The 27,395-nt window shown below is 51.4% G+C and overlaps 1 protein-coding gene across 2 annotated transcripts; it reads right to left on the reverse strand.

Moving 5' to 3' along the window:
• Positions 1-273: 273 nt before the first annotated feature.
• On the reverse strand, positions 274-27,395 carry ANO7 (anoctamin 7). 2 transcript variants are annotated; one of them, XM_006267052.4, is made up of 25 exons: positions 26,987-27,395; positions 25,797-25,871; positions 19,398-19,535; positions 17,619-17,685; positions 16,847-17,016; positions 15,694-15,801; positions 15,119-15,255; positions 14,365-14,422; positions 12,595-12,705; positions 12,164-12,329; positions 11,605-11,695; positions 10,960-11,056; positions 9,898-10,041; positions 9,681-9,818; positions 9,380-9,478; positions 9,163-9,265; positions 7,932-8,043; positions 6,641-6,695; positions 5,703-5,800; positions 5,016-5,164; positions 3,947-4,152; positions 2,993-3,135; positions 1,989-2,079; positions 1,567-1,686; positions 274-660 (listed from the first exon to the last, which is right to left on the reverse strand). In XM_006267052.4, the coding sequence occupies exons 3-25, from the start codon at positions 19,506-19,508 to the stop codon at positions 583-585; spliced, it is 2,652 nt and encodes an 883-aa protein (XP_006267114.1). In that variant the 5' UTR covers positions 19,509-19,535; positions 25,797-25,871; positions 26,987-27,395; the 3' UTR covers positions 274-582. The 2 variants fall into 2 exon arrangements, with proteins under 2 accessions (XP_006267114.1, XP_019355363.1); XM_019499818.2 differs by having other exon boundaries at positions 19,398-19,538.

The raw sequence follows: 27,395 nt of genomic DNA on the forward strand, positions 1-27,395 counted from the left end.
GCCTTAAGTGTAATGCAACAGCCTCCTTGACAAGACTCCTCTAAAAATGAGTTACCTTGGAAGGCAGACTGACATTGAAGTGATACAGTTCTTTCTAAATAACCTGATGTAGAAACTGGAATGGGAGCAGTGCATTATTGCTATGCTTCTCTCTTTTGGGAAGTTGCTTACTCCACTCTGACCATAGCTCTATGCAAAGGGAAGCCCTTGGCCATAAGAACCAAGTGCTGTACTTCTGTGACTGCACAAATTAAACAGTGAATGATGGCACTGTTTCCATGCAATTGCCTTTAATTTGCTCTGAAGTTTCACTTATCTAGGTTCTCACTCCTCTGCTGTCTGCAAAGAACTTCAACGAACATCTAGGTCAAGCTGGGAGACCAATTGAGTTCATCTTTCCAAAACTTTGGGTGCTACCACATCTTCATGCTCCAGAGCTGAATGACTCTTCCCTTTGCAGCTGATGAGGAGTGGCTGTCATTTGTGGGGGCCTTGTTCTCCGTTTCAACAAGGCTGCTACAGCAGCTGGTCCTCTTGAGTGGGTGATGCTGTGGAAATGGCAGTCTCCCTGCCTTCCCATGGTTATGCTGCCTCCCAGTCCTTGTTTGCTGCTGCTCTTGTTCTGGCTTTGGATAGGCCTCCTTTTGCCTCAAGGAGGACCTACCCCAGGGAAGGCATCAGTCAGTAATTGCACCTTGAGTAGCTTGGTTTACATAGCAGAACTTCTGAGCCCCAAAGCAGACAAAAGCATTGCAAGCACTGTCAGGGGTATATGATACCAGGGGTGGACCTGGAAGTGTGTGGCAATGCAGTCATATCCCCACTTCAGCTGTGTGCCCTAGGTATAGTGAGCTCTCCAAGCTCTGCAAGTGTAGGGGAGCTTTCTGAGGTCCCCACTGGTTGGCAGGGGCTCTACCTAGAGTCCTCACTTTCAAACAGCTCTGGAGTTTGTTGCTATTTGTGCCCTACTACCCCACCACTATCCCTCCCTCAGCAGCAAGGGAAAGGAGGGGACAAGTGACAACAGCACCAATACTCAGCTGCTGCTTTCACAGAGCCACTTGTCCCCTCCTTTCCCCTACTGCTGAATTTTGGGGGTAGGGCAGGAGCAAACAGCAGCAGGGTTTGAAGGTAGCAGGGACTCTGGGCATACTTAATGCCAGTGTGGTCATAGAGCACTGGCAGGGGCTGCACTGATGTACAGCTGTGCACTTGCAGGCATTTGGCACCACAAGCAGGGGCTGTGGCTGTACCCACCCAGTCTGCAATGCTGGAACTAATCATGTATGAGGAGGCTGGAGTTTCCAGGCTTAGGGTGCAGGGCAGAGCCAAGATAGGCAGTGGAACAAGCCTGGGTGTTGGGTTACAGCAGGTTTGACATGGGTGGGAAGAGAAGGGACTAATGAATGAACAAATGGGAAAGGCTATGTGCACATGCATCTCCCACAAGCTCTTGAAAACCAAGAGTGTGAGCTGTCAGGTAAGGCTTAGTGCTCCCTCCTAGCATCCCCATCCCGACCTGAAGGAAACCTGCAGAGCAAAGGCCAGCCCTACCCTGATGTTTACCTGGTTCTCAGCCAGCGCCTGCTTGGCCAGATAACGTTCACGCTTCACCTTGATCTCCACCGACTCTGGGAGGTCAGGGACCATCAGCTCTATCAACCGAGTGATAAAGAAAACCACATGCTGGAAAAGAATGGGGTGCGGCTGGTAACACAGCTGTGTTTGGGTGTGGGGAACGAGACCAGAGGAGTGAGGAGCATGGAATTGCCCTAGGAACCTTACAGAGCCCAGGAGCAGTGGAGAGACTTGAAAAAAGTGGAGTATCCAAGTGGGGCAGGGGGAACAACATCTACCCACAGTGGGAACCAGGCAGTGTCTACCCACAGTAGGAACAAGGCAGCGAAGGACATCAAATGTCCTGGAGAATCTGAGCAAAGGAATGGAGAACAGGAAAGAGGATCAGACTGACAAAGAAGGAGGCATACCTCAAACACTATGATAAAGCCCAGGCGGATGGCTAGTAGGTTCCAGTGGATGAGTGAGTACTGGCCGGTCACTTCTCTAAAAGCCCGGTACCTGGGAAGATAGCATCCAGTCACAGCTGGGAAAGAGAAGCCCAATACCTACCTTCACCTGTAGATTAGAATTTCAACTGCCTCCACTGGCATTTTGACTCAGTCACAAGAGGCACATCAGTTTGCATATCTGACCGTGCATCAGGATTAATTAACAAAGTATCTTGGTATCTTTTCTTCACTACTCCATGCCCCTCTACATGTATATATGTGCCTCTCCAGGGTTGGCACCAGTTCCATCAGCTATATTATGAATGACTCTCTAGGAACACATTGCCAATCCCCAAGACCTGGATGGTTTAGCCAGATTCAAAAAGAGGTTGGATGCATTCTTGGAGGAAAGGGGCATCAATGGTTACTGAGCACAGAAGTTAGGGCTACAGCCTCTGAATGAGAACTTCCTAGACCTTCAATTCTGGAGGCTCCAAGTGGGAAAGGAACAAGGGGAAAAAAAAACCTTGGTCCTATCCTATTCACTCTCCCTTTCACTATCCACTCTCTGCCACTGAGACACAGGCTCATCTTGCCTAGTTTCCTATGTTCTAACCCAATCAATGGCAGTTCTTATATTCTTATGAGGACACAGATGGGATACATCGTTTTGTCCCAATGAACTGAATTTCTGGGGTTCCTCTCAGCATAGATGGTAAGGGCAGCATTTGCAGTAATCCACCAGAAATATTTTAATGTCTTCACATGCTCCAATACCCCTATGGGAACTGGGTCCCCTAGACACAGGCAACATCATTCCCAAGCCCACCTTTTGCTCTCCCAACTATCAAGCATGAAGGAGCACAGAGGGAGAAGGCAGTAGCCATCTTGGAGAGAAAATCCAAATGTGCACAAACAAGCAGGAGATGGTGCCTCCCTTGGCAGAGGTGGCTCTACTGAGAACCCTGGCAGATGCATTTTACCTGCACGTGATGTTGTACTGGGAGACAAAGGTGGCTGGGGCATATGCCAGGGTGAAGTTAACATAGCCACGGAGGTTGCTGGCATAGGTGTACTGATAATAGAGCCGGGGCAGGAAGTCTGAGGTGAAGGCAATCAGGAAGGCCTGAAAAGAGGAGGGAAACATGATCATGTGGGGTTCTGAGGCCAAGGGGCAGCTTCATATTGTGGAGCCTCTGCCCATATGCTGTTGCTCTGGAGCCTTGCATGGCTATAAGGTGCTTGCATGTAGCTCTTGTAGAGACTATGTGGCTGAACCTCCTCTCATTTGGGATGAGTACACATGGCACAAACTCCAGGCAGGTTTCCCTATGCCTCAACGTTACCCCTGCAGTCTCACACGTGCCCTTGGCTACCAACAATGGATCCTTGCAGTGAGGACTGCAAACCCTTCAGGCTGACACCTCCCACCACCCACAGCTGGAACCCTTCGTTCTTCAGAGGCAGGCACCTCCTCTAGGACTTCTCATCTCACTGTTTGCTCAACAGCCTTGCTCTTCTACAGCTGCAGTTGTGATCACCTCAACAAGAGGTCCGGGGTGGTAACATGGATCCTTGAGCTGGGAGATAGGGAAGGCTGGTTCTTCCACTCTTCTCTAGGGTAGAAGCAGGGAACTGAAGCAGGACCACAGCTCATGGGTCCATCAGATACAGCAGCAGTTTGCATGTGACTTGTCACAGGCAATACTGCATCTACAGCCTGACACCACCTGGGGTGTGATTTCACCATCACTTTTTTAATTTAATCCACTAACAAAGATCAAGAAACATTGAGGATCCACCTGCAGCTTCCAAAGGAAGACCAGACCCCAAAGCCTACCTGAGTGCATCAGCTGAATGTCACCCCAACTCTGAACAGCTGCCTCTGATGGCCAGTTTCTTTCCCTCCCCCCAGGGGTCCTGCTAGCACCACTCACATTGCTGATGACTGCCAGGTTGGTGATGACCTCCAGGATATAAAACCAGATGCCAATGCCCTGGGCCCGCTCAGCCACGGGGCGCTGGTACTCGCAGACAAACTTCTGTGCATCTACGCGGATCTCCGCCCAGTTGTTGAGCAAGGCAAAGAGGGGTGCCAGGGGGAAGGCAGCCACGAAGATGGTGACAAACCCAAACTGCAGGACTATGGAGTGTGGGTGGAAAAGACCATCAGGGTGTGGGGCAGGGGAAACAGAGTGGGGAAGGGGGTTGATTGTCTACAGCAATGCTCATGGCATCTCCTCTAACTTACTGCTACCAAGGGTGCTTTGCTTCCCCCTTCCCTCCTCACCCTCTCTTGGTGTTTAAAGGGCAGACTTGGAAGTCCCTGGGAAATGCATTCTGATCAAAAGGTCTCTGAGAGCATATTTGCTCCTTGTTCCTGCCTAAAGGCACGCTGGCCTGATTGAAACCTATGCTGCTTGCTACCCCTGGGATAAGCCAGCTGGTGCTGACTCACTGCTGCAGCTGGCTCCTTGGGGCACCTGTAAGAAGGGAGGTGAGAGGAGCCTGTGGCAGAGGAAGCTGGAACATGGAGCAGACTGGGCTGGAGGCCAGGGCAAAACCAAGCCTGGGATGGAGGTTTCCTGTGGAATATTTCTGAGTCTGAAACCAGCTGCAAGGGCTGCACAGGAGCAGAGGGGGGGAACGTACTGCAAGAGCTCAGCTTTTGCTAGGGAAGAAGAAATCTGTCGGGGCCCAGCGTTTCCTAGCAAGGGCGGAGCTGTCTCCACCTTCAACTGTCCCAGCAATCTCTGCCTCATTACCCCTTGGGCAGAGCATGTCATAGGTGGCATGACTGGGGCTGTGGAGCTGAATGTGGGCGAGCTGGGAGGCATCGTCAGGACACAGATGATGGCACCTCCAATAAGTGCCCAGCAAGGGCGCTGTGCAGTTGTGTGGCCAACTGCACTCCTCCTCCTCCCCTCCCCCCCACCTACAAGGAACTTCTGGTTCAGAGATCCATGGCCCCACTGGGCAAGTCTCTCCCCTGCCTGTACTCCCTACCCATTTCCAGGTATTCATCAAAGAGCCCCTCAGGCACCAACAGCTCACAGTTGCTCTGCCAGGGCGCTGGTGGCACTGGGGCTGAGGAGGCTTCGTTGCTGGTCGTCTTGGAGCGAAGATTGTACTTTTGCCACCAGCCTTTCAGCTTCCTGGGGGTGGGGGGAGCAGAAGAGGAGGAGCAGTCACGGGCAGGGTATGGCCTCTGCAGATATGGCTGGAAGCTGCCTGTCTTGTCCTAGGGGCAGTGCTGGGCCCAGGCCTTCAGCTGAATGAGTCAGCGGCACTTTCAGATCACAGCTGGGCAAAGAAAGCCCCTGCCAGGGTCTTTGTGCCACAGCTGGAAGGACACTACCCTCAGTTGGCAGCCTGAGGAGTTGGCCTATATGGGGCAGAAGATCCCGCACCCCACTTGCCAATGGGACTCATGTGGGGAATATGTAAGACTTTGCCCAGATCAAGCCCCTCACCATGCTGCACTGTATCCTGATGCCTCAGCACTGAGGTGACCCACTAGAGTGCGTGTCCCTGCTGCCCCAGCATGGCACCTGGGGCAAAGCTTGGGGTTGTCTGGCAGCACCTCCCTTCAGTGCAATGGTCCATTGTTCCCCTACCTCTGGGTCCCAGCTTCTGCCCCCTCCTCCTTCCCCTGGTGCCTTGGCCTTGCTCCTGGCTGTGCTCGGTACTCACGGAAGGACGATTTCTTGCACGTTGTTGATCATCTGCTTTCCTACCATAATGACCAGCAGCTCCTGGGCAAGTTCGATGAGACAGCCACCAGGGCCACACTGCATGAGACGACAAGAACTGGTTGGCACCAGAGTGGGGGCTGGAAGCTGGGCTCCCCACAGCTCGGGAATGATGTCAGCAGGGGGTCGGGCTGGCTTCATCCTGACCTGGACTTGCCCCTCCCCTGGGAAAAGCCACTTCTGACATGCATGGAGTCATGGCTGGACAGACCCCCTAGTACAAGCCTCCTGTACAGAGGTTATATTTAATGTCAGGGATGTTCACTCAGATGAGCATGGAGACGAGGTAGCAGGAAGCCCTGAGAAGCTGATCTCAGCACTCAGACTGGTCATAGGTGCTGCAGGGACCATGGCCAAGTGGACCTGCCTGTAGCTGAGGGGCCTCAGATATTGCTGCTTCCCTCTGGGTAGACAGGCTGTGTCTGGGGGGTGGCAGCCACTCAGGTGAGGGGCTGAGCCTGGCTGCCACCACAGCACCTCACTTCAGCTGCTGTTAGGGCAAGTACAGAAGGACCCCAAGCACTGCCCCCTGCAGGTGGTGGGAAGGGCCCCAGGTTCAGACTCTCCAGTAGAGTGGGCTTCATGTGTGCAGCTGCCAGAACGTGCAGAAGGAAGAGGGTACCTACAGAGCAAGTGTGTACCCTTTGCTGGGGTGCCAGGCAGGAGCCCTGCCCTGGTACGAGACCCACCAAAGCTTCCCTTCCTGGCTCTTGGAAGGCCATGGATCAGTGCAGGGATCAGAGAGGCCTGATTCTGCCATAGAGCCGTACGTAGAGAGGCAGGGGAAGTTGGGCAAGGGGGTTCCTGGCACCACAACCGGGTGCATATTCCACCCTTCCTGTGCTGCCCCTCCTCCCCAGAGCCTTGAACAAGCAATACCTCCTCGTTGCGGACACTGAACAAAGTCCCGTAGTGCCCCGGGTAGCCGACAAACCTGGAAGAATGGGGATGGAAAAAGAGTGGTAAAGCCAGGCCTAACCCCCGTTTCCACTTGCCCCAGCCAGCTGGACTGCCTCCCTGGCTGTTCCAGACCCTGAGGCCCTGGCCCATTCCTCAGCCTTGGGCTGAGCAGAACCAGGCCAGGGCTCCCTCATGTTCTCCTGCCTCTGCCACTGCTGGCATCTGTTGCTCTGGTGCCTGAGGCCAGTCCTGCTGCTACACGGGAATGGAGGCCAGTCCCACACATCAGGATACCGGCCATGGAGAAGTCAGTATGTACAGTATTTCTCCATAACTTGCACCCCTTCTACCTAACTGCAGAAGAATGGTGCCTCCCTGCCCAGCTCTCTTAACAGGCGGCCTCCAGAGGGTACCCAGGTTGGCACTGATGGCACTTCAGTGCTCGTCACCTCCAAGGGGGGTTTCAGTTAGCCTGTTGTGCACCCTTTTCCTCTCACTGGCTGGGGCTCAGGAGAGTCATGTGCTACCTCCACCCCATCTCTGCTGCTGGCATAGTGGGTGAATCACTTCACTTTCGCATGCCTGTTTCCCCTCAGCCTTTGCCTGTCTTGGCTCTGTAGGCTGCGTGCTCCTTCCTCAGTGTGGGTGCAACACATCATATGACAGGACCCTGCTCTCAGTTGGCACCTCTCGGTGCTCCTGCCATCTACCCAAAGCACTGCCCAATAGTTACCTCTGACTGGGCACCCACATGGTCAGCTTGACTTCCTGCAGCAGCTGCCACATTCCAGCCATGATGCACATTGATGTAGTGGGGACCATGGCTGCCCCCAAGAGAAGCCTGTTTGAGGTGTGGGGCTCCAGTAAGGGCATGAGCATTTCTATGTGCTTGTTACATTGCTTGAGACACAGCCTTCCTGGATATGAGATTCCACAACCTAAATGAAGGCTATGTGGTCAGCCCACTCTCTGACATGCTCCCTGAAGACTGGGAAGGACACAGGGCTGCATGGTGATCCACTGAGCACAGAAGCCTGACTCCTAGTTTTTCTTACGGCTCCAAGGCTTCTATGGGAACCCTCAATGCTGCACAGTGCCTCTGGGTGGCAGCAGTGCTTTAGGTTGTCTGTCACTCCCTTTGACGTCAAGCTTCAGAGACCAGTCACCAAAGGCAAGTGCCACAGGCAGGAACTTCAGAGTCCCCTGAAGCAGGAGCTGGGGGACGTCCCTGCTGCATGGATGGAGCTTCCCTCCCCCAGAGACACCTCACCTGCCCTTGAAGAAGGCAATGTATATGGGAGAGGAGTAGAAATTGACAAACTGGAAGATGAAAACTTTGAAGGTGAAAGCATCTTCGAACTTGGACTGGGTCCGGTGCATCTCTGTGACAAGGCAAACACACACAGAGCAGCTGTCAGGCACCCACACTGCTGTAACACTCAAATAGGGCAGGAGTGTTTCCCTGCTGTTCACTAATGATGGATGTGGGCAGACAAAACACTTAAAACCAGGGTAACCAGCAATTACATTTGCTTGCTGCACACTCCTGAAGCGGGATGAACTTCACCTAATCCAGTGGCAAATCCCCCCAGAAAGGACTGGGGGTAAAACTGTCCATGCCATCTGCACACTTCCATACTGGGATAAAAGTTTGTTAAAGTCAGTTGCTCATTGCCAGCTCCCCTGCTGCCAAGGGACAAGGCACAGTACTAGCACCCGCCTGCCCAAGACAGCTGCCTGCCTGCATGTTCCTCAGCTAGTGACACTTGCATTGATGTGCAACTCTGATAAAGTGCATGACAAGGAAAAGCAGTCAGTAAGCCTCAGTCATTTCCAGGTTCCCCTACACACACAACCCTGACCCTGCCAGAAGTAGGATTGCCACAACTTATGTTCTGCCCTACACAATGTCTAGCTTGTGGGAGGCAGGATAGCACTGTCTAAATAACCACTGTCCCAATACCTTCCCCTAATCACCTGAACTCATTCTCCACTCTGGTACTACTTCCTTTTCCCTCAGCACTTCCACTCCTTTCACAGCTCCTGCCTCTTGGTCTTTCTGCTTTTCTCCCCACTCATGTCTTTCAAGAAGCTTCTGTTTTATGGAGTAAGCAGCAGCCTGGAGATGAAAGCTCAACTCCCCACCCCCTTACCCCCAGTAGTCACTCATGCCTCAGTCAGGACAGCAGGCTTTTCCAGCCTGGGCCCAAGTTGGGGCCCAGAGCTCTGTGGTTCCCAGGGGCAGCTAGTGTTTCTCACAGGGATGCTTCAGAGCAGCCCTCAGGCTACTTCTCTCCCAGGAACCCAGTGCTTCTCCCAAGGAACCTTTCCATCCTGGTGGAGAGTCTCTCTTTCTTCCCTTCTTCCCCACAGCCAGCAAGCTGTGCAGGAGCCTGTGGCTCCAGGACATGAGACATAAGGGAGCAGGACATCAGACCGAGTGGGGGAAAATAGTTGAAGAATTTGTGCAACTTCCCCTGTAGGTCAATGCTGTCACTTACCCCACTTGGTCAGGAAATGGGCCAGTGCAATGTAAATTTTGGAGAGCATGAGGATGAAAATGAGATTCACTACTGAGCCCGTGAGGCTGGCAATGCGTGATGCCTAAAGGAAACAAGCAGAGTAGAAGACAGTGAAGCATAAAGCTCAAGAGACTCGAGCGAGTCTACTAGACCCATGGGTGATGCTGGAGGGGGGTAGGGTGGTTCTCCATCTTACTGATGCCACGAAGCGAAAGTCCCTAGAACTGGCGACCAGGAGGCTGACGATGGCCCGGTAGAGTATGATGGAGATGAGGAACATAACCACCACTGAAATCTGCAAACACAACCATGGCAAGGAGCTCACCCAACTGGCTCCATTATTACCCCTGTGGACATTCCTGGCTATAGGGAAACTCCATCCTACTGGCAGAAATTACAGAGCTATGGGAGCAGCCAGAAGCAAACCAGGCAGCAGAAAGGAGGCCCAGGCATACATCGAGCCACTGTGCTCTGCACAAGACCCACCATACCCTTACCATCATGATGATGACCATTGATCCAGCCAGGATGCGATGGATCTGGTTCCGCTTAGGGAAATAGGGTTCCTCCACCCCAGTGATAGGGTTCCTCATCGTCATGGGGGCCATGGCAACAAACTCAGGGCGCGGCCGCTCCTAGGGCAGACGGAAAAGGCATCATCATGGCTTTGCTTCACTAGGCCTCAGAAGTTTGGCTGTCACATAGGGCCTGTACCTCAATGTCCTCGAAGTCGGAGCAATCCCAGCGGTGTGCCAGAGTGGCATTCATCCGCTTCCAGTACTCCAAGAACATCACTGCCCACAGGGTCATAAAGATGCTAAAGAAGACGGTCCCACCATGGTCGAAAAGCCGGCCAGCCTGTAGAGGGGAGTGAGCAGATGAGAGTGAGGGGACTGGCTGGAGGGAGGGGAAGCCGACTCATCCCACAGTGTGGGAGAAGAGACCCTGTGTAGAGAGCAGTAGGATTAGATTCAACAGCTCTACACCATTCACATCCACAGAGGGGCTGCCCAAAGCAGGTTGGCTGTGAGTACAGCAGTGATAGCCTCATAGTCCCCAATTCCCTGTAGCATAAGAGCTTGTAGCCACTCTGAGCAGCAGGGAGACTAGACTGGCTGGGCAAAGAAGGGTACCTCAGCACAGTGACAAGCAACAGTCCCATTGCACTGTGAACCAGTTATGCAGCCCTAAGTGCCTCACATATGCCCACAGGAGCACTTTCTGGGCTTAGTGCTGTTGCTCTACCCCATGTGCAAGACAGAACCAGGCAGGAGGCACCAATGTAACCACCACAGAGAGACCCATGTGCTGCTGTCTACGTCAGTCTATGCAAAGGCAGAAGAAAGATGGAAGGAACTGGATAGTGACTAAATGAGGGGAAAGTGGAGTTGGGGCTTGGAGGTGGGAATTAGGGGAGCATCAGCAAAGCAGGGGGCCACGAGCAGATGCAATAGAGCACAGAAGGATGAGGGCAAGAGGAACTGGTAATGGAGCAGGACATGAGAGTGGCAGGGAGGAGTGGCTGGGAGAAGGTGGCTTCCTTTCTGGGGCACATTCCTGTGCTGGGAAGCTTCCTCTAGTGGCAAAGGGCAGAGCAGACCAGTGCCCAAGGCTTGTACTAACAGCTCGGAGCTCACCCCTCCCACTGTGCTCCCAGCCAGGCTGGGATGGTCCTGGTGCAGGACCAAGGGCCCCCAGCACACAGAAGCTCTTGGTGGGAAACTCCTTAGACCTGGCCCCACAGTGAGATGGACCCAGCTGAGCCCCGGCTCTCACCATGAACATGCTGCAGATGCTGGAGAGCAGCCAGTAGGGGCACTTCTTACAGAGTGGGCACATCTGGAACTGATCCTCACTTTCACAGATCTCTTGCCTGCCAGGGACCAAGAACAGGACAGGAATCAGTGCCAGGTCACAGTCACTATCCCAGGCCTCACCAACATCTCCACTCATTGCTGTCGGGGCTCCTTGTCCAGCCCTGGGGCCTAATTCCTCCCTGTGAGGACAGGCAAAGACTCTGTGAGAGCCCACCACTGCAGCTCCTTCCAGAGGGACCCCTGGGGGCAAAGCCCTGAGCACATGGCTCTCTGCAGTTCCCCCGGGGACAAGGGAACAAAGCTGGGAATCCCACCAGGTAGCGCAGAGCAGTAGCTCTTTGGAGCCTGCCCGAATTGAAGTCTTCCACAGGATGGCTCTGTTCCCTCAGTGCAAACAGTTTCCTCTAGTTAAACCCCTGCCATGGCTGTCTGTGAAAAGCACTTTGGCTTGATGGTGTGCAAGAGTCACACAGGGCCTGGACTGGCCACAGAGGATGTAGCCAAGATCTCTGGCCTTGAATAGCAGTTTACCCATAATGCTCCTGGTTGGAGAAGGTCAGCAGGAAGGGAGGGGAGAGGGGCAGGCAGGGAGGTGGGCACTTACGAAGGTACATCATCAAACATCATGAAAACGCCCATTATGAAGACCAGGGTGCCCACAACTGCTGCAGGCAAAAGCCAGGCAGTGTAGAAACCTGAAGAGAAAGGGAAGAGAGAGCAAGACCTCCTTGACATTGGAATCTCACTGCAAATACAGGGCTTGGGGTTGTTTCTCTCTTGTAGGGGCCACCATGTCTCTGGCTGAGGAGAATTCGCTGAAATCCTTAACCTCACACACCAAGCATTAGTGACAGCCAGCACAAACTGAGACCATGGTGTTGTATTTTTATGCCCCTCTCTCTCAGAACTACTTGGTATTCATTGGGTGTGCTCCCATCTCTGGTTCTTAAACTGCTCGTTTCCACTCTCACTTCTCTCTCTCACTCCCTCTCCTCCCATACCTCTTCTGAGAGAAGCCCAAAGGCCATGAAATCACAACTGGGCTAAGTGGGGTGAGTTCTTCAGGCTCCAGGGAATGGGGCAGTTGTAACTGGGCTGCTGTACTGGCATAGCCCAGGGCCCAGGCAGGGTGTGGGGAGCACCATAGGGAGTGCTGTCCTCACCCAGCCAAGCAAAGTAGAATGCAATTTTCTCGCCGAAGTACTGGCGGATGTGATCCAATGGCTGGTACTTGTTCCAATTTCTCCAGCAAGCCCAGTACTGGAAGAGGATCTGCCGCTGATTCAGGGTGTTGGCATCCAGCCCTTCTGGTGGCACCTTGTAGGGGCCCTGTGGGAGTGAGCACAAGGTGAGCCAGACTGCATGGTGAAGTGGTTTTCATTTAGCCTCGTGGACCCTTGCAAAAAACTGTGCAGCTGCCTGTGCAGACTGCCTGGCTGGGCTGTGCACAAGGACTGGAGAGTAGGCCCACTCCTGCACCAAATTGGTCTGGTAGCGTGAGCCTGAGCTTCCTGGGTGTCATCCAAGATCTGGGTCACGTGCTGTAACCGCAGACCAGCCTTTCCAAGAGACCCAGGAGCCAGAGTGGACTCACATCATGCAGGGGGAAGGCAGCAGTGAAGACACCCTCGTTCAGCAGCCGGTCCACCCCAACTTGCCCCTCCTCAATGTTGCCATAAGGGGTTGTGGCCAGAATCTCACGTAGCTGGGGGAAACAAAGAGAGTGTGACAAGAACTGCAGTCATACTGTGCCTCAGAACTGTTGACCAGTGCTGCCCTCCTGCAGAGAGAAAGGGGAAATTTTGGTGGAAGGAGTATAAAATTCAGTCCAAGTTAATAAGATTCGAGTCTGCAGGTACTGGTGGAAACTGCTTTTTTTTGTCCCGAATTCCACACTAGATGCTCATGGGCTTTGTGACATTCCCCTTCCCCCATCACCGAAAACCGAGCGACTAAGAAAAGTGATTTTTAGTTGTAGTTTGTAAACTCATTTCTACTGCTGTTAAGCTGCTGTCAGGGCTGATCAGCCTGTGGGCTGTCTCACTCACAAGCAGCCAGGGCTGCAAGCCCAGCCTTTGCAAGAGCCAAGCAGGAAACAGCTCTTGCCTCTTGGGAAACTTTCTGAGATCTGAGATTTCCCAATCTGTCCAAGAACAAGACCACAACCTTCTGGTGGTCAAAGGTTTGGTAAAAGATCAGGGAGAGGGTGTGGGGCAGGCACCCCCTGAAAAGTGAGAGAATCTGGTTCAAGTCCTTGCTTCAGTGAACACTTGCTCCTGTTAAGTGGAGCAGTTTGACTGTGGGTGGTGGATAGTGCCCCACCCCAGCACTCGGTGATTGGAGCACTTGCCTGGGGAGTGCTGGGAGGCTCGGGCCCATGCCATGGTCTGAACTGAACTGAGCAAGAACGTGTGCCAGCCAATGGCTGACTCACATGCTCTGCCTCGTTTTGACCAGAAATCCCATCCTGGGGCCAAGACTAGGGGTGCGCCGATAGAAATTTTTTGGGCCAATACCGATGGCTGATTTTTAAGGAGCCATATTGGCAGACACCGATTCAATTCCGATATACAGCCCTGCAGTGTGGAGAGTGGCGTCCGGCTGCTAAGTCTGTTGTGGGGGAAGGGGTGGGGTGTGCAAATCAAGGCCCCTGCGGTGAGGGAGGGAGTGGGGCTGGTGTTGGGTCTGGAGCAGGGGCAGATGCTGCCCGACTGGGATGAGGTGGGGCATGGGACAGAGCCGCAGCTTGTCCGGGGGATGCAAGGAGTGGGAGGGGCGGCTCCCACTGCTGCATGTACCTCCAGGGAAGGCAAGGAGGGTGTGTGCCCCCAGGTCTGTATGTGGGGTGAGGCAGGCTGCCGCTGTGGGCCAAGGCCAGGGGCTGCACCAGGCTCTTCCCAGTGGGTTCCAATGAACCTATATTTTCTGATGAAAGAACATTTCATCACAAGAGTTCCAACCAACTCAAACTATGATCAAAGCTTCCCCAAGTTGGCCAGCACATGCAGCCTGCTCAAAGGCCGAGCTGGCACCAGCTTGAATGTCAGCTTCCAGGAAACACAGGTACCTGCTCCCAAGCCACCCTGACTCCTCCCAATTTGACCTGCGCCTCCATGAAGACACCCAGCCCAAGCCTAAGCCTAAGCAGGGTCCCAGACCTGCTTTACCCCTTGGAGACTGGGGATGGCATTCTGTCCCCACCAGGATGCACAGCCCCCTCTTGTCTGTGCTCACAGATGCAAAGGCAACTCTCAGGCTGGCAAAGAATGGAGTCATGAGGGCCCCATTTCAGTCCCAGGCCTCGTGTCCTCTCCCTTTCCCCTCAGCATGGCTCCCCTGCCCCATCCCATGGCTGGGTACTCACTATTTGGTGCCGCTGCGTGCTGTTGAAGAAGCTGTCTTGTTCCTTATTCCCTAGGAACCTGAAATCAGGCATGCAAAACCATGATGGGAATGTGCCAGACAAGCTGCAAAATGCCTAAGGTGACATGCAAACAGCAATCCATCCTGACTCCTTTTTTCTCCCCTCCTTCACTCTGGCATGTGATATGCTACTATATGTCAAGTGCCCATTGGTGGAGGATGGGAAAGGGACAGGCCTGAGGGGTTCCAATGAGCACGACACCTCCTGATGTTAATATCTCGATGTCACTCAGGCCCAGAGTCCATCCATTCCAAGTCAGCGATTACCCTCAGAGTAGCCCTGCTCTGCTCATCACTCCACCAAGACACTCATCTTATAGGGCCATCCATCTCCTCCTCCAGTGCAATCTTATCACTGTTACTGCCATACTGCTGCAGCTACCATTGGACTCTAGAAGCTGGATGGAGACATGGCTCCTGCCCTGGGGCACTGGCAGTCTAGGCAGGGGAAGGGAAGGGAAGGCAGAAAGCTGTATGGGTGAGCTCTCAAGCTTCTCTTTGGGGTGACTGGGCTTTCTAGGCCAGCTGGAAGCAGCAAGTTCTTCAGGAGGTGCCTACTGCTCCTGCACATTCTCCATCCCTTCCCTCCCCATGGTGAATGGCAGGGGGAACACAATTAGGTCAATTCTGGGAAAAAGGAACCACGATCACCAGGAGGAAGAAGCAAGTACCTTCCCCAGCCCCAGCTCTCTTACCATTGCAACTTGTTCACCTTAAACTGGCAAGTGTAGTGATCCAGAGGTAAGTTGGGGACCTCCTCGGCCAGCAAGTTGGGCATACCCAACCGCCTCAGCATGCGGGCTGACCAGTTTGAGGACTGATTGGCCAGGGCCTAGATGGGCAGAACAGGAAATGTTCAGGTGGAGGATAAGGACAGCAGTGGCATGGGACTGGGTCAGCAGGGAAGGGAACACAGGCTGGTGCACCCAAGAGGTGGCAGTGAGCACAAGAGCCTGCTTCATGTACAGTGGAGTGAGAAGGGCCCCGGGTACCAGTGTGGATGAGGCATATGGCAGGCCCCTTCTCAGGTTGGGCCAATCTGGAATTGCCCTGCATCTCAGTGCTGCAGCTCAGGGCAGAAACAGCCCAGCACAAGACACACAGCCATCAGCAGAGACCCTCTGCTGACCCCCCAACCCAGGCCCACAGTACTGGGGGTGAAGCAGTGTGGCACCTACCCACAGATGCTCTTGAGAGATGCCTATGGCCAAAGGGTGAGGTCCCGGAGACAGCAGAGCAGGGGAACAGTGGCCCCCACCCTGATGCTCACCTGTAGGGGGAGCCGGAGACTGAGATCCTCTGCATAGTAACACAGCACGCTCCATGGGGCACTCAGTAGCAGGTAGTGCACAGCTTTCTTCTTATCCTCGGCCACATACTGGCAGGAGGGAAGGGGCACAGACATACACTACAGTTAGCCACCTGTTGCACATCCCATGGTGAGGATGAGCCGACAAGTCCTGAGCAAGCAAGAAGAGGGAAAACCCACACAGCTGTTATATTGACCTGAGCCCACCAGGCAATTGTTCCTGCACACCCTGACACGCAGGGCTTACAGCTCGGTGATGGGGTCAGTGAGGCTCACAGCCCTTGGACTTCCACTGGGGAAGGGAACATTTTAGAACAGGGTAAAACACCAGCTCTGTGGCCTGGTGCTGCTCTGCTGGTGGAAAGGGACTAGAGAGCTACCTGGAGAAGTATAGTCAGTCACCTCTGGTCAAGGATAACTGGTGTGCTGGATATGGGCAGGCTGGGGCCAGAGTCAAAGTGCATTGCCCTGAGGCTGCTCTGCCTTATGCTGGGGGCCATGCCAGTCCCAGACCAGCTGCAAGCTTAGGGAAGTAGGGAACTGGTCTCCAGATCCCAGCCAGGCTACTCGCTGGAAGGGGCTTGGGTGCTGCAGATATCATGTGAGGAGACAAAACAGAAGAGCAGGTTTCCCCAGCTCCTGGACCTGGCACAACTTGGCTGGATATATGGCCAGGGCTCAGGACTCATATCTACTAGGCTGAATGGTGCGCAAGGCCTTGCTTGTACATGACTAGAACCCCCCTGCTGGAAAGTGATGCAGAGGTGACTGTTCATTTGTCTCCACTGTAGCAGGGGGGAGAGGACTGGTTTGCCACCACAGCCTGCCTATCTTTTGGGTGGTTTGTAGCTTGTGCGACCCAGAGATAGCTGCATTTGCAGCCACTGTTATCAGGCAGCCCAGGGCTGTTTGCCTTCCTTTTCTCTCTGTTAGAAGCCAGGACTGAGCAGACACAGAATAAGGAGCTTCCTTTCCTAGTTGGGGGTGGTCCCCTATCCCTTGAGAAGAGTAGGAAAGGACAGACTGACTGACACTTCTTTTCTCTCCCTTCCCCCACAGTAAGGCTCCTGGGCAGATGGATGGGGCTGGGAAAGAGTGGGCTCCAGAAACCTACCTTCTCCATCCGGATCCCAATGGCCTGGAGCTTGTTCAGAAACTTCTTCCGCCAGAACTTGTGGAGGACGGCATGCGTCTTCCACCAGGTTCCCCTGCTCTCACTGTCGCTGCCTTCATCCCCCTGCCCTTCCTGTGGCCGGCAAGCTGTTTCCCACACCAGGACAAAGTCTGGGGCAAGAAGAGATTTTTCACATCCCTGCCCAGATGGGTCAGTGTCCCTGTGCCTGCAGTGCTCTCAAGGACATCCCTGTTCTTGCTCCTCTCCTTCTCCACACACCTCTGCAATGCCCATCTCACTGCTTGATCAGGACACACCCTATGGTCAGAATCAGGATGGGGCAAATCAAACTTCCTAGCAAAAGGTGCTTAAGCAGAGCGGAACTGCCAGTACCAACTCCAACTTGTTTCCAACATAGCAAAGTGGAGCTTGCAAAAATAACAGCACCTTTTCTCTTTGTGGAAGGGGTGCATCATTATGGGAAGATGTGCTGCCTTATAGAGGCCACCAGGATAACAGCTCTCGAGACAGATGGTACCATTAAGGCCTTGCAGACCTCAAGTGTGACCAAACCAGAACTGCTACACTCATGGACCAGTTCACCTCAGCTGCACCTATGAAGACCACATTCTAAACTCTTCATCTCAACATACATGTTTGGCCTCCACCTTTGGCTGGCAAGTGTCCTTTTAAAGAACAGGGCCCCCCCAGTCTCCAACCCAGTATTTCTCTCTGATCTGTATTTCTCCCTGTAGGCAAACTGTGTCCTCACCAATCCTGGTGTGTCCATTGCTGAATACATTTGCTGTGTCCTGCTCACCCTGGCTTGAGTTGCTTACCTAGGAAGAAGATATTAGCTCATGATCAAAAAGCAGAACGCATCAGGGCTTGGATACATATCCCCAGCAGAAACACCTGAGCTGCTCACAGCCATTGGTGGGAAGCAGGGGGAGTGCTGGGAAGTAATGTTTGGGTTTCCTTCCCTTCTGTCCTTGACCAGCCCTTTTCCACCTTTCTCATTCCTTCTAACCAATTAGTCTCCATCTTGATGACACTAGCAATACAACTCCATAAGGGGCTCGTGGTCATTCTTTTTCCTGTTAGCCACGGCCAGAAGCTTGGGCTACTCGTCTCAGTTGTGAACCTCCTCACAACATCCCTTTGCAACCAGAAGACTCAGAACAGTCCTTGGAGACTAGAGGTTACTTTGTCTAAATGGTGGTGGGTTGGCAGAGGGCTGTGGGAGGTGGGATCACTCTACAGAAAAGGGATTTTTCTGTTTCAATTTTGCACACTGTATGTGTGCACAAGAACACTGGAGCTGTAAAGAAAAGGGTAACATGCAGGATACTCTGTGGCTGCAGTTCAACATTGATTTAGAATCACTCAGCACTTACAGATTTCTGAGGAGTGATATGAAATTGTTACTGCCATGTAATGCTCACAGAGGTTTTTAGATCTTATCACAGAGGTGCAGGAGTGAATTGATAGCTGTGCTGAGTTTTCTGTATCACCAGGGCACTGCTGGGACCCCCCCCGCCCAGGATGGGGCTTAGGGAATAACAGCTACCGAATAAGCTGAGAGGGCAGGTTTCTCTAGGACAGGGCTGTCCAACAAGTGGCCTGTGAGGGGTTAAGTTGCAGCCTCTGGATTCCTGCCTAGCTGCTCCTCCCTCTATCACTCTGGCACCAGCTTCTGCATTTTGTGCCTACCCCAGGGGGCATGGTGTTGGGAGCCCAGAGTAAGGTTGGAGCTGTGTGGTGCAGTGTTGGGGAAGGCGCTTGCGTGGTAATAAACAGGGCTGTCTGTGGCATGTGGCCCCCAGCCACTTAGAAGCTTGACAGCCGTGCTGTGGGACATGAGAGTAACACCCAACTCTGACAGCAGGTGCCCTGGGAGCCTCTAAATCTATGCTGCAGAGAGACCTGGTTTTCTAAGGTCTTCTCTGAATAGGGATGACTTCCAGGAATGTCCTCCTACTGTAAACATGTGCCACTGCCTCAAAGGCGATCTTCATGCTGAACTAAATCATACTCATAGTCTGCATCTAAACGAGACCCTGACTGAATAGTAGCCCATGACCACTGCACAGTAGTGCTGCATGGCAGAAAACGTGATGTGACACTACTGAGCAGTGGTCACGAGCTACCGCAGTCAGCGTCACAATAAAAGCCATTCTTCAGCATGACTGTGCAGTAACTTTGGTTACTGTGCAGTCATTTACTATGTTGTTATACAAGTACTAAATGACTGTGCAGTAACAACTGCGCAGTCAAGGTCTTGCGCAGGCGCAGTCATAGGGAGGGAATCCCAGATCCTCAGAGAACAACCTGCATTCAGCCCCAGCCCTGGCTTGTACACTGTTTGGGGCAGTTGATTTTCCTGAACTCCCCCTCTTTTTTTTGCACTTTAGATACAGGAGCTCCTCCCCCACCTCACTGGGTGAGGTCACTCTTCAATTCCCTGTGTGGCAGGGGGCTGGAGGAGAAAACAGGCCAGCCCTTTCCTTTCAGTTGATAGATCCTTGCATGGTAGCTCTTGTTTGCCTACCTCTGAGATTTCAACAAAATCATGGTGCAGGCTCCCATAACTGGTCTCTCCAGCATCTTGGTCTTCACTGATCAGATGGGTGCGGTCATCTTTGATCTTCTTCCGTGGCATGGTAATCCTTCATGCCACCAGCACCTTCTGCTATGCAGGGGCAAATCAGCAAGATGCAAGTTTCCAAGGCAGCACTCATAGGCCAAAGCCCCTATCTAACATGAACAGGCAAACAAGGACTTACACCCTCAAGGCCCAGAAGGAGAGATGATCAGGATCTGGGCCATCACCTGTTCTGATGATGATGAAGGTCTAGGAGCAGTCTGGGGGTGAGCTGCTCCTTTCCTTCCCTATCCGGTCACTAGAGAGCTCCTGCTTGTAAGTTTGAGCTCACTGAAATGGGAACCCCATGTAACTGCTCACTTTGCTTATACTTAAGGCCAGTTCCAAATGGACAACAGACGGAACTGTTACCTCCCATGCCAAAGAGCATCCACATCCAACTACCCTCACACAATGCTCACTCACCTCTTTTACAACTAAGGCAAACAAATTGCTCAGAAAGGGGGAGGGGGGTGTTAACATAGTAATTAAGGGACAGCACTGACTTCAGCCTTCAGCCAAAAATACAGAACCCCATTCACAGGCACATCTCTCTGCAAAGACATGGCAACATGTGAATATGTCACCCCATTTCTGAGGGAGTTTATAATTTGGACATTCAGGATAGAACCTCGCCCTCTGTAAAAAGCCCTAGAACAAGTCCTAACCACAACTGAAGCTCTTCACCCCTGGCACAAGATGAAATTTGCTCTCTGCAAGCGTGATTCTTAGGACATGAACAGGAAGAGCGTTGTGAGGCTGTTCTGGAAAGCAGAACAATGCTTATGTTAGCAGTATCCAGGAAGGTTTCTCATTTCCCCACACAGAGCAGGGCTTGAGGGCCAGACAGCAGGCACTTTTCTCAGTAATGCACAGGCAGGAACGACATATTGTTAAATGCAGATTGTCTGGGGAAATATTGGTGTTGATCCAAAGGCAGGTGAAGGACTGAACCTTGCAACTTGCACTAAAGTTGCATTTCCCTAAGTAGTCAAAGGCTCAGCCATAAATTTGCATTAAATAATAAAGAAACACAGGGCAGCATCCTATATGGCTCTAAAAGGAAAGAACATGTTGTGTCACTGCTCCAAGGTCACAGCTTAAGTATAAGAGACTGGTGATTTTGGTACCTTGTTTGTAAATGTATTTCTGCCAGCTCAGTTGACAGTTATTCATTATGTGCAAGACCTGCTGGATGAGTTTGGCTTTATTTGATTCCGATGGTAATATTTTTAATAATTTAGAAGGACATCAAAAGGCATTTATGAAAGTAGCATCACCAGCAGCAAAAACTTTTCGGCTGAGACACTGGACAAAGGAACTGGAGTCTTCATTATCAGAGCAGTTCAAGAAACAGTGTGCAGGTATCATAAGGATGGGGGGATTGGGGATTAAAAAAAAAAAAAAAATCTTTAATGGAAAAGGCAGTAGCTAGAAGCCTCTGCAATTAAGCAGAGAGCTAGGGGGAAGAAAGGGGGAGGGAGAAAGAGATGATTTAAGGATAACGCTGTTTTTCTTATTTTACTAAAGTTTCTTGTTCTGTTGTTGAAGAAATGTTTTTTTCATTGTTACCATACAACATGTATGCCTGGGAATTGTTATACATGCTAGCTCTGAAACCACTGTCAGGGGATCCACATTTCATCTTAAATCTGAGATTTTTTTTGATTATTGATTATAGCACATGTGACTCTTTACTAGTGCTTTTTAGCACCTCCTGTAAATGCTTCAGAAGAGAGGACGTTTTGTATTATGCAGCGAAGCCGCCCATACTACTGGTGAAAACACCAGCCCTCTGGCCAAATGGGGAACTGCAACACAGAGATACTGGGCCAGCTAGGTGGGGCTTGAGGCCAGGAGCTTGGGGCTCCCTAGCGGGGAGCAGGATGGGGCTTTAGATGGATCATCCGGGGGAGGGGGAGGGTTGCTGCCCTCTGTGCAGGCGAGGAGACCCCTGTGCAGTTTTCTAATCCCTGTCATACCAGGTCACGGGGCAGGGAAGCAGTGCAGAGTAGCGAGCAAGTCTGCTGGTCCCTGTTGCATGATTTGGCACTGCAGGGAGCAGAGATCCACACCAGGGTCTCCTTGCTGCTGCTGCCCACCCTGTGCTGCCCCAGTGACGTGGGGCTGCGTGGGGTGGGCAGCAGCAGCGAGGAGACCCCAGTACAGATCTCTGCTCCCCAAGGAGCTAGGTCTCACAGCAGGGCAGTGCTGGTCCCTGCCACATGACCTGGCTCCGCAGGGAGCAGAGATCTGGCATGGGCGGTGGTGGGAAGGAGAGCCCGACACAGATCTTTGCTTCCTGCAGAGCCAAGTCATGCGGCAGGGATTGCCCAGCCCCCAGTTTGATTCTCCAGCTCTGATCATTCCCCCAGCTCTGGATGTCGGGTTTCAGCAGGCTGCTGCTGCAGGTTGGGGCCAGCGGCAGCAGTACAATCTTCCCAGTGCTTGCCACGTGCTGCACTGAGCATCTGCTGCTGGCCTCAGCCTGCAGCAGCAGCCTGCTGAAACCATGCGTGCAGATCGGGGGCTGTGCCCCCTGGGAAAAGCTGGGGAAATGAGCTAAGGGAAGCGATCAGAGAGCTGGGGAATTGAACTGGGAGCTAGATGTCAATATCAGAACAGTCCTTCTTCCTCCTCTTAGTTTTTGTTTCCCTGCAAGCCCAGCTCTGAAACTCCAAAATTCTCCAAAACGTTTCCAAAATGTTTTGGAGTTTTCCAATTCATTTTGGAGCTGTTTCAGAGCCTTCTGTTTTGGTTCAGATTTGGTGTTTTGGGTACCAAAATGGCCCGAAACACCTCCAAAACGAAACAGCTATCAAAATTTCACACGGCCCTAACATTGAGGTAGCTGACAGATATGGAAAAACAAAACAAAACAAAACAAAAAACAAAACTGTGCTTTACCAGAAGCAGCAGCGTGTTAGCTGGACTGGGCTCTGTAGCATCTGTATGAATCGGGTGCTTCAATTGGGCTTTTTGGCACTTTTATTTAAAGCTGATGCAATCAGCTATTAGATAAAAGTGCCAGAAAAGGCCCACTAACATGCTTGATCTATACAGATGTTGCATGAGCCAGGTCCAACTAATGCACTGCCTCTTCTGGGCATGCGCTGGGCTAGGTGCAGGGGTGCGCAGAATTTAAAGTGCCCTTGTTGGGGTTTTTGTTTTACATCTGAAAGCAGCCTCTGTGACTTGCCCAAGAGTGCCATAACTTTTCTAGCAAAGATAGAAACTGAACCAGGATCTTTCATTACCCTGCCTAGGACTGAAGCCAAAGCCTGTGGAATCACAGAAAATTAGGGTTGGAAAGGACCTCAGGAGGACTTCTAGTTCAACCTCCTGCTCAAAGCAGGATCACCCCAACTAGATCATCCCAGACAAGGCTTTCACCTAGCCAAAGATAGAAATTCCACCATGTCTCTGGGTAACCTGTTCCAGTACTTCACTACCTGCTTAGTGAGACAAATTCTTCCTAGTATCTAACTTAAACTTCCCTTGCTGCAACTTGAGCTCATTTCTCCTTGTTCTGTCATTTGCTACCACTGAGACCAGTCCAATTCCATCCTCTTTTCAGTCTAATTCCATCCCCCTTCAGGTAGTTGAAGGCTGCTATTAAATCCCCTCTCAATCTTCTCTTCTCTAGACTAAATAAGCCCAGTTCCCTCAGCCTTTCCTCATAAATCATGTGTCCCAGTCTCCTAACCATTTTCGTTGCCCTCTGCTGGACTCTCTCAAATTGTCTACATCCTTTCTGTAGTGGGGGGCCCAAAACTGGACATTGTACTCTGGATGTGGCCTCACCAGGGCTTGAATAGAGGGGAATAATCACTTCCCTGGATCTGCTGGCAATGCTCCAACTAATGCAGCCCAGTAAGCCATTAGCCTTCTTGGAAACAAGGGCACACTGCTGGCTCATATTCAGTTTACTGTCCACTGTAACCCCCTGGTCCTTTTCTGCAGATCTGCTGCCCAGCCTGTACTGGTGCATGGGATTGCTCCATCCTAAGTGCAGGACTTCGCACTTTTCCTTATTGAACCTCATGAGATTTCTTTTGGCCCAATCCTCCAATTTGTTAAGGTGTCTAAATCCTAGCTTTACTCTCCAGTATTCATTACTTTCCCCAGCTTGGTGCCACAGGATCAACCCCTGGGGCATTCCACTTGACACTAGTTGACAATTAGACATCAAGCCATTGACTACTACCCTCTGGGCACCTATACACATGTTGGACATCTGGTTCAAAGCATGCTAATTAGCATGTGTTGGAGCAGACTCAATTAATCAAGTCTGCTGGACTCTGGGGCATGTTAATTAATGCACTTCAGCAGCCTCCGCATCACATCTATTCAGCACCCCTGCACTTCAAAATAGCAGTGGGGTTGCTTTAACCAAATCGCCTCAAACAAGCTTAGTTCAAGTACCCCAGCTGCCATTTTGAAGCATGGGACGATGAATACATGCGGTGCTGCTGGTGCTTTAATTAGAGCGGCTCTCGGAGCTACTCTAAGTAAAATGCCCCCCACCACACTGGAGCATGTGCACAGATGCCCTCTGAAGCTGGTGATCCAGTCAGTTTTCTATCCAATAAAAGAATACACCACTGGGATCCCAAACCTCAGGATGATGTGTGTCTTTCATGGCAAGAAGTTTCAGAAACAATAAGAAGGTGCCACTATTTTCATTGCACAGTAAATGAACTGTGCTGTGCGTGCAAAAGTCCTCCAACTAAGAAAGCACTTGGAGATGCGAGAGCTACAGCAAGATAATTCAGGCATCCTCCTGCTCGATGTGGGATCTGAGGAGTCAAATGGGCAATAGCACTCACAGCATGGACAGGACAGAAGCCATCAAAGCTGCCTGAACCACCCCAGTCCCAGAGCTCTGAATCCTGTTGTAGGTACTAACTTCTTTTGCAGGTTAACAGGATTTACAAAAGATTGGTTGGGTTGTTTTCAATTTGCAAGGCTGTTGCTCCCACTTCTGTTCATGCAGCAGTCATTGCAGCTGTTTTACAAGTGCTGGGACTGTTAGTTAACTTCAATCCCCACAGAAATCCTCAGCTGAGATCCAGCTGAACTGTTGAAATCTTCAACCGGCATAGCAGTAGCAGCAGTTCAGCTGGTCACTATAACCCCTATGCTACAATACAGTCCCTTGGACTTGAAATTCTCTAAGCCTTCGTCTCAGGGCTATGTGCCACAGGATAATTGCATGAGGCATCCCAGAAAGCATCAGTGCTGTTATAAGGGCCTGTTGTGTCTCAATGGACCAAAAGTTTCTGTCAAGAGCAACGGGGGTCAGATAGGCTATTGCAAAGATGAACAGCGCAACAATCCATGTCATGCAATTAATGCCACTGCAACCACTTCCTTCCTTTGTGCCCACATATGCAGAGGAAGAAATGTGTTACATTTGCCAAGGCTTTTCCACACCTTGTCCAGTTCCTTGAAAGCAAGTAGCTCGCACAGACAGACAGCTCCCCCGTTCAGAGTAGAGAAAATTTTATTTTACAGGAGAAATAAATATGCTCTTTGCAGGCTCAGCACAAGAGGGAGGCTACTCTAAGTGCCTCTAATGAAAAACATGTCCAAGATTTTCAGAATCACTAGTGATTTAGGGTGTTCAATGTGAGATGCCTTAAAGGAGGTCTGGTTTTATGAAGGGGAGGGGGTTCATCACTTTCTGGAAATCAGATCCCTTCAGGCATTTCAGGTTGGAAACACCAAAATAAATCACTTTGAAAGTCTTGGCTTTTGTCCAGGTTTTGAAAAAGCACCATACTGGAAAACACTGCAAAGAGCCTGATGTTAAACATGACCTAGTACTGTGTTGGCAGAGATGGCTGTATTTTAAATTATGCAAGTAGATTACAGCTAACTGAGTTAATCCCAGTCACTTAATGCCCTTTTAAACACAACAGACTCCATCCATGTTGGAGATGTAAGTTGTGTTTGACTTCACGTAGACATGGGCAAATCTAGGAAAGGGAAGCAGAAAGAAACAGCTATTGCTTTTATAACTTTATCCAAGTTCTCTGGTTGGTACGCTGCCACTGTAATGCTCCATGAACTTCAAATTATAGCAAGCTAACCATGAGCGAAGAGGGGGCTCATCATGGAGCAATTTCACTCCTCATAACTCTGTGTGACACCCTAAGTCAAACTCACTCTACTATGGTAGTTGGTTTCTGCCCCTACACACACAGAAGTTCGGCTGTATTCAGAATACTGGGTGACAGCAGCATCTAGTTCAGAGGGCTCTCCCTTGCTCTCCGGACTTAAACCAAAGCATATTTGCATTACCTGAGAACAGAGCTGATTCCTGCCACGTCACAGCCTCTCGGTGTTGCTAGCACTCAATGGATTTATGGACCGTGCCTTTAAGAAAAAGAGAAACAGACAGTGAGAGGTGCCTGCCAGTACAGCCTGAAACCAAACACATGTTCCAGGGAAATGGTATAGTTTGGGAAATGATTTCTCCTCTTATTCCTGTTGGGCTACAGATTTCTACCTGTGCCCTAGAGGAAAGCTGAGACATCCAGCCTTCAAAAATACAACTAACCTGCCAGCAAAGAAATGTACACATTGTGTAAAGAACCAGCGGGGAAGAACTTGAGAAGAGTGGACTGGGGTCTGCAGATAATGAGAAGTCTCAACTGCAAGCAGAAGCTGGACAAATGGAAACATGCTTGGAAATGAAGTTTGCATAGCCACATGGGGAAGGTGGATGCCAATTTCCACTCATTTTCCTTGTGGTGTCCAAACCCCCTAGGCACCTTGGAACATTCCACCCTAGAAACCAAGCTCAGTCCCAATTTATTTCTCCCTCGCTCTATTTTGCAGTCCTTGGGAAGTGAATAGGGTTGCAAGCAAGCAGCCGATCTGCTTTGCAGCACGGCTGTATTCAAACCTGCACTGAAGGTTTTTTCTGTAGGGAAGGAAGGAAGCCAGTAAAGGTGCAAAATTCTGCCAATGAATAGAAGTTGGGAATACCAGTGGAATATAAGAACCTTTCCAGGCAATATTTTCTTTAGCATTGGGCAGCTCTGTGCAGCTAGGAGTGCAGTATTAAAGGCCTGTTGTACTCTAACAGGGCCGAGTCTGTAGTCAAGGAGTACACGTCTATGCTGAATCAGTTTAATCAGTCAAGCAACATGTTTCTAGGAAAGTTCACCAAGTTACCTCAGAGCAGCCTAACAGCGAACCCCCTTCCCAAGCAAATGTCAGCTCCTGTTCCAAAAGCTGCAGTAGAAACCTCCCCACAACTCCCTGTAAGCATTTGTCCTCCTCTGGAGTGGGGCTGCACAAGGAGGCAGTGACACAAGCCAGATTAGTCCTCCCAAGTTGCTGGCACCCAACACTAAGTCCACTTTTTGTTGCAGGGGGTGCCCCTCACTCAGCTGAACAAGGTTTCTGTCCCACCACCCCACAGGAAGAAGTGACCAGTGGGAACAGATGCCACTTTTGTGCTTCCCAGAAGCCCATCACTGTACCTGATGCTGGTGGAGCTACAGCACTGGGGATGCCCTCCTATCCATGCTGCAGACTCCAGGGGTTAGCTCCATGCTGAGCTCTCGCTGAGGTGATTTTGCTTGGTTCCAAGTGTAGAAAAGACAGGTAGCCAATGGGTCACCCCCCAGGTTACTGCCCCAGGCTCCTCTCTCTCTCTTGCCTTCCCCTGAACTTCTAGAGACAGGAAAGTGCTATCAGTCCATCTCCCTTTTTTGCTTCAAACTTTCTTTTATAGCTGCTTCCCGTCTTGGGAAATGCCAGGTTGCACACAGGAGAGGAAGAAATCCTAATAAAGCAGGGGAGATAGCAAGTTTACAAGCCCTTTCTGATTTGCTGCCTCTCTCAGGCCCTGCCTTTGTTTGAGATGGGGGTGTGGATTCACAGATCCCT

This window comes from Alligator mississippiensis, chromosome 7 (assembly GCF_030867095.1).
Source record: "Alligator mississippiensis isolate rAllMis1 chromosome 7, rAllMis1, whole genome shotgun sequence".
Lineage (NCBI taxonomy): Eukaryota > Metazoa > Chordata > Crocodylia > Alligatoridae > Alligator > Alligator mississippiensis.

Excerpts from the sequence above, each read along its gene's own strand:
- ANO7 (XM_006267052.4), bottom strand. The coding sequence starts at position 19,508 with ATGCCACGGAAGAAGATCAAAGATGACCGCACCCATCTGATCAGTGAA. Across the intron at positions 17,686-19,397 it reads ATTTTGTTGAAATCTCAGAG|GTAAGCAACTCAAGCCAGGG; the intron begins GTAGGCAAACAA and ends TCTTCTTCCTAG. Across the intron at positions 6,696-7,931 it reads ATTGCCTTCTTCAAGGGCAG|GTTTGTCGGCTACCCGGGGC; the intron begins GTGAGGTGTCTC and ends CCATTCTTCCAG.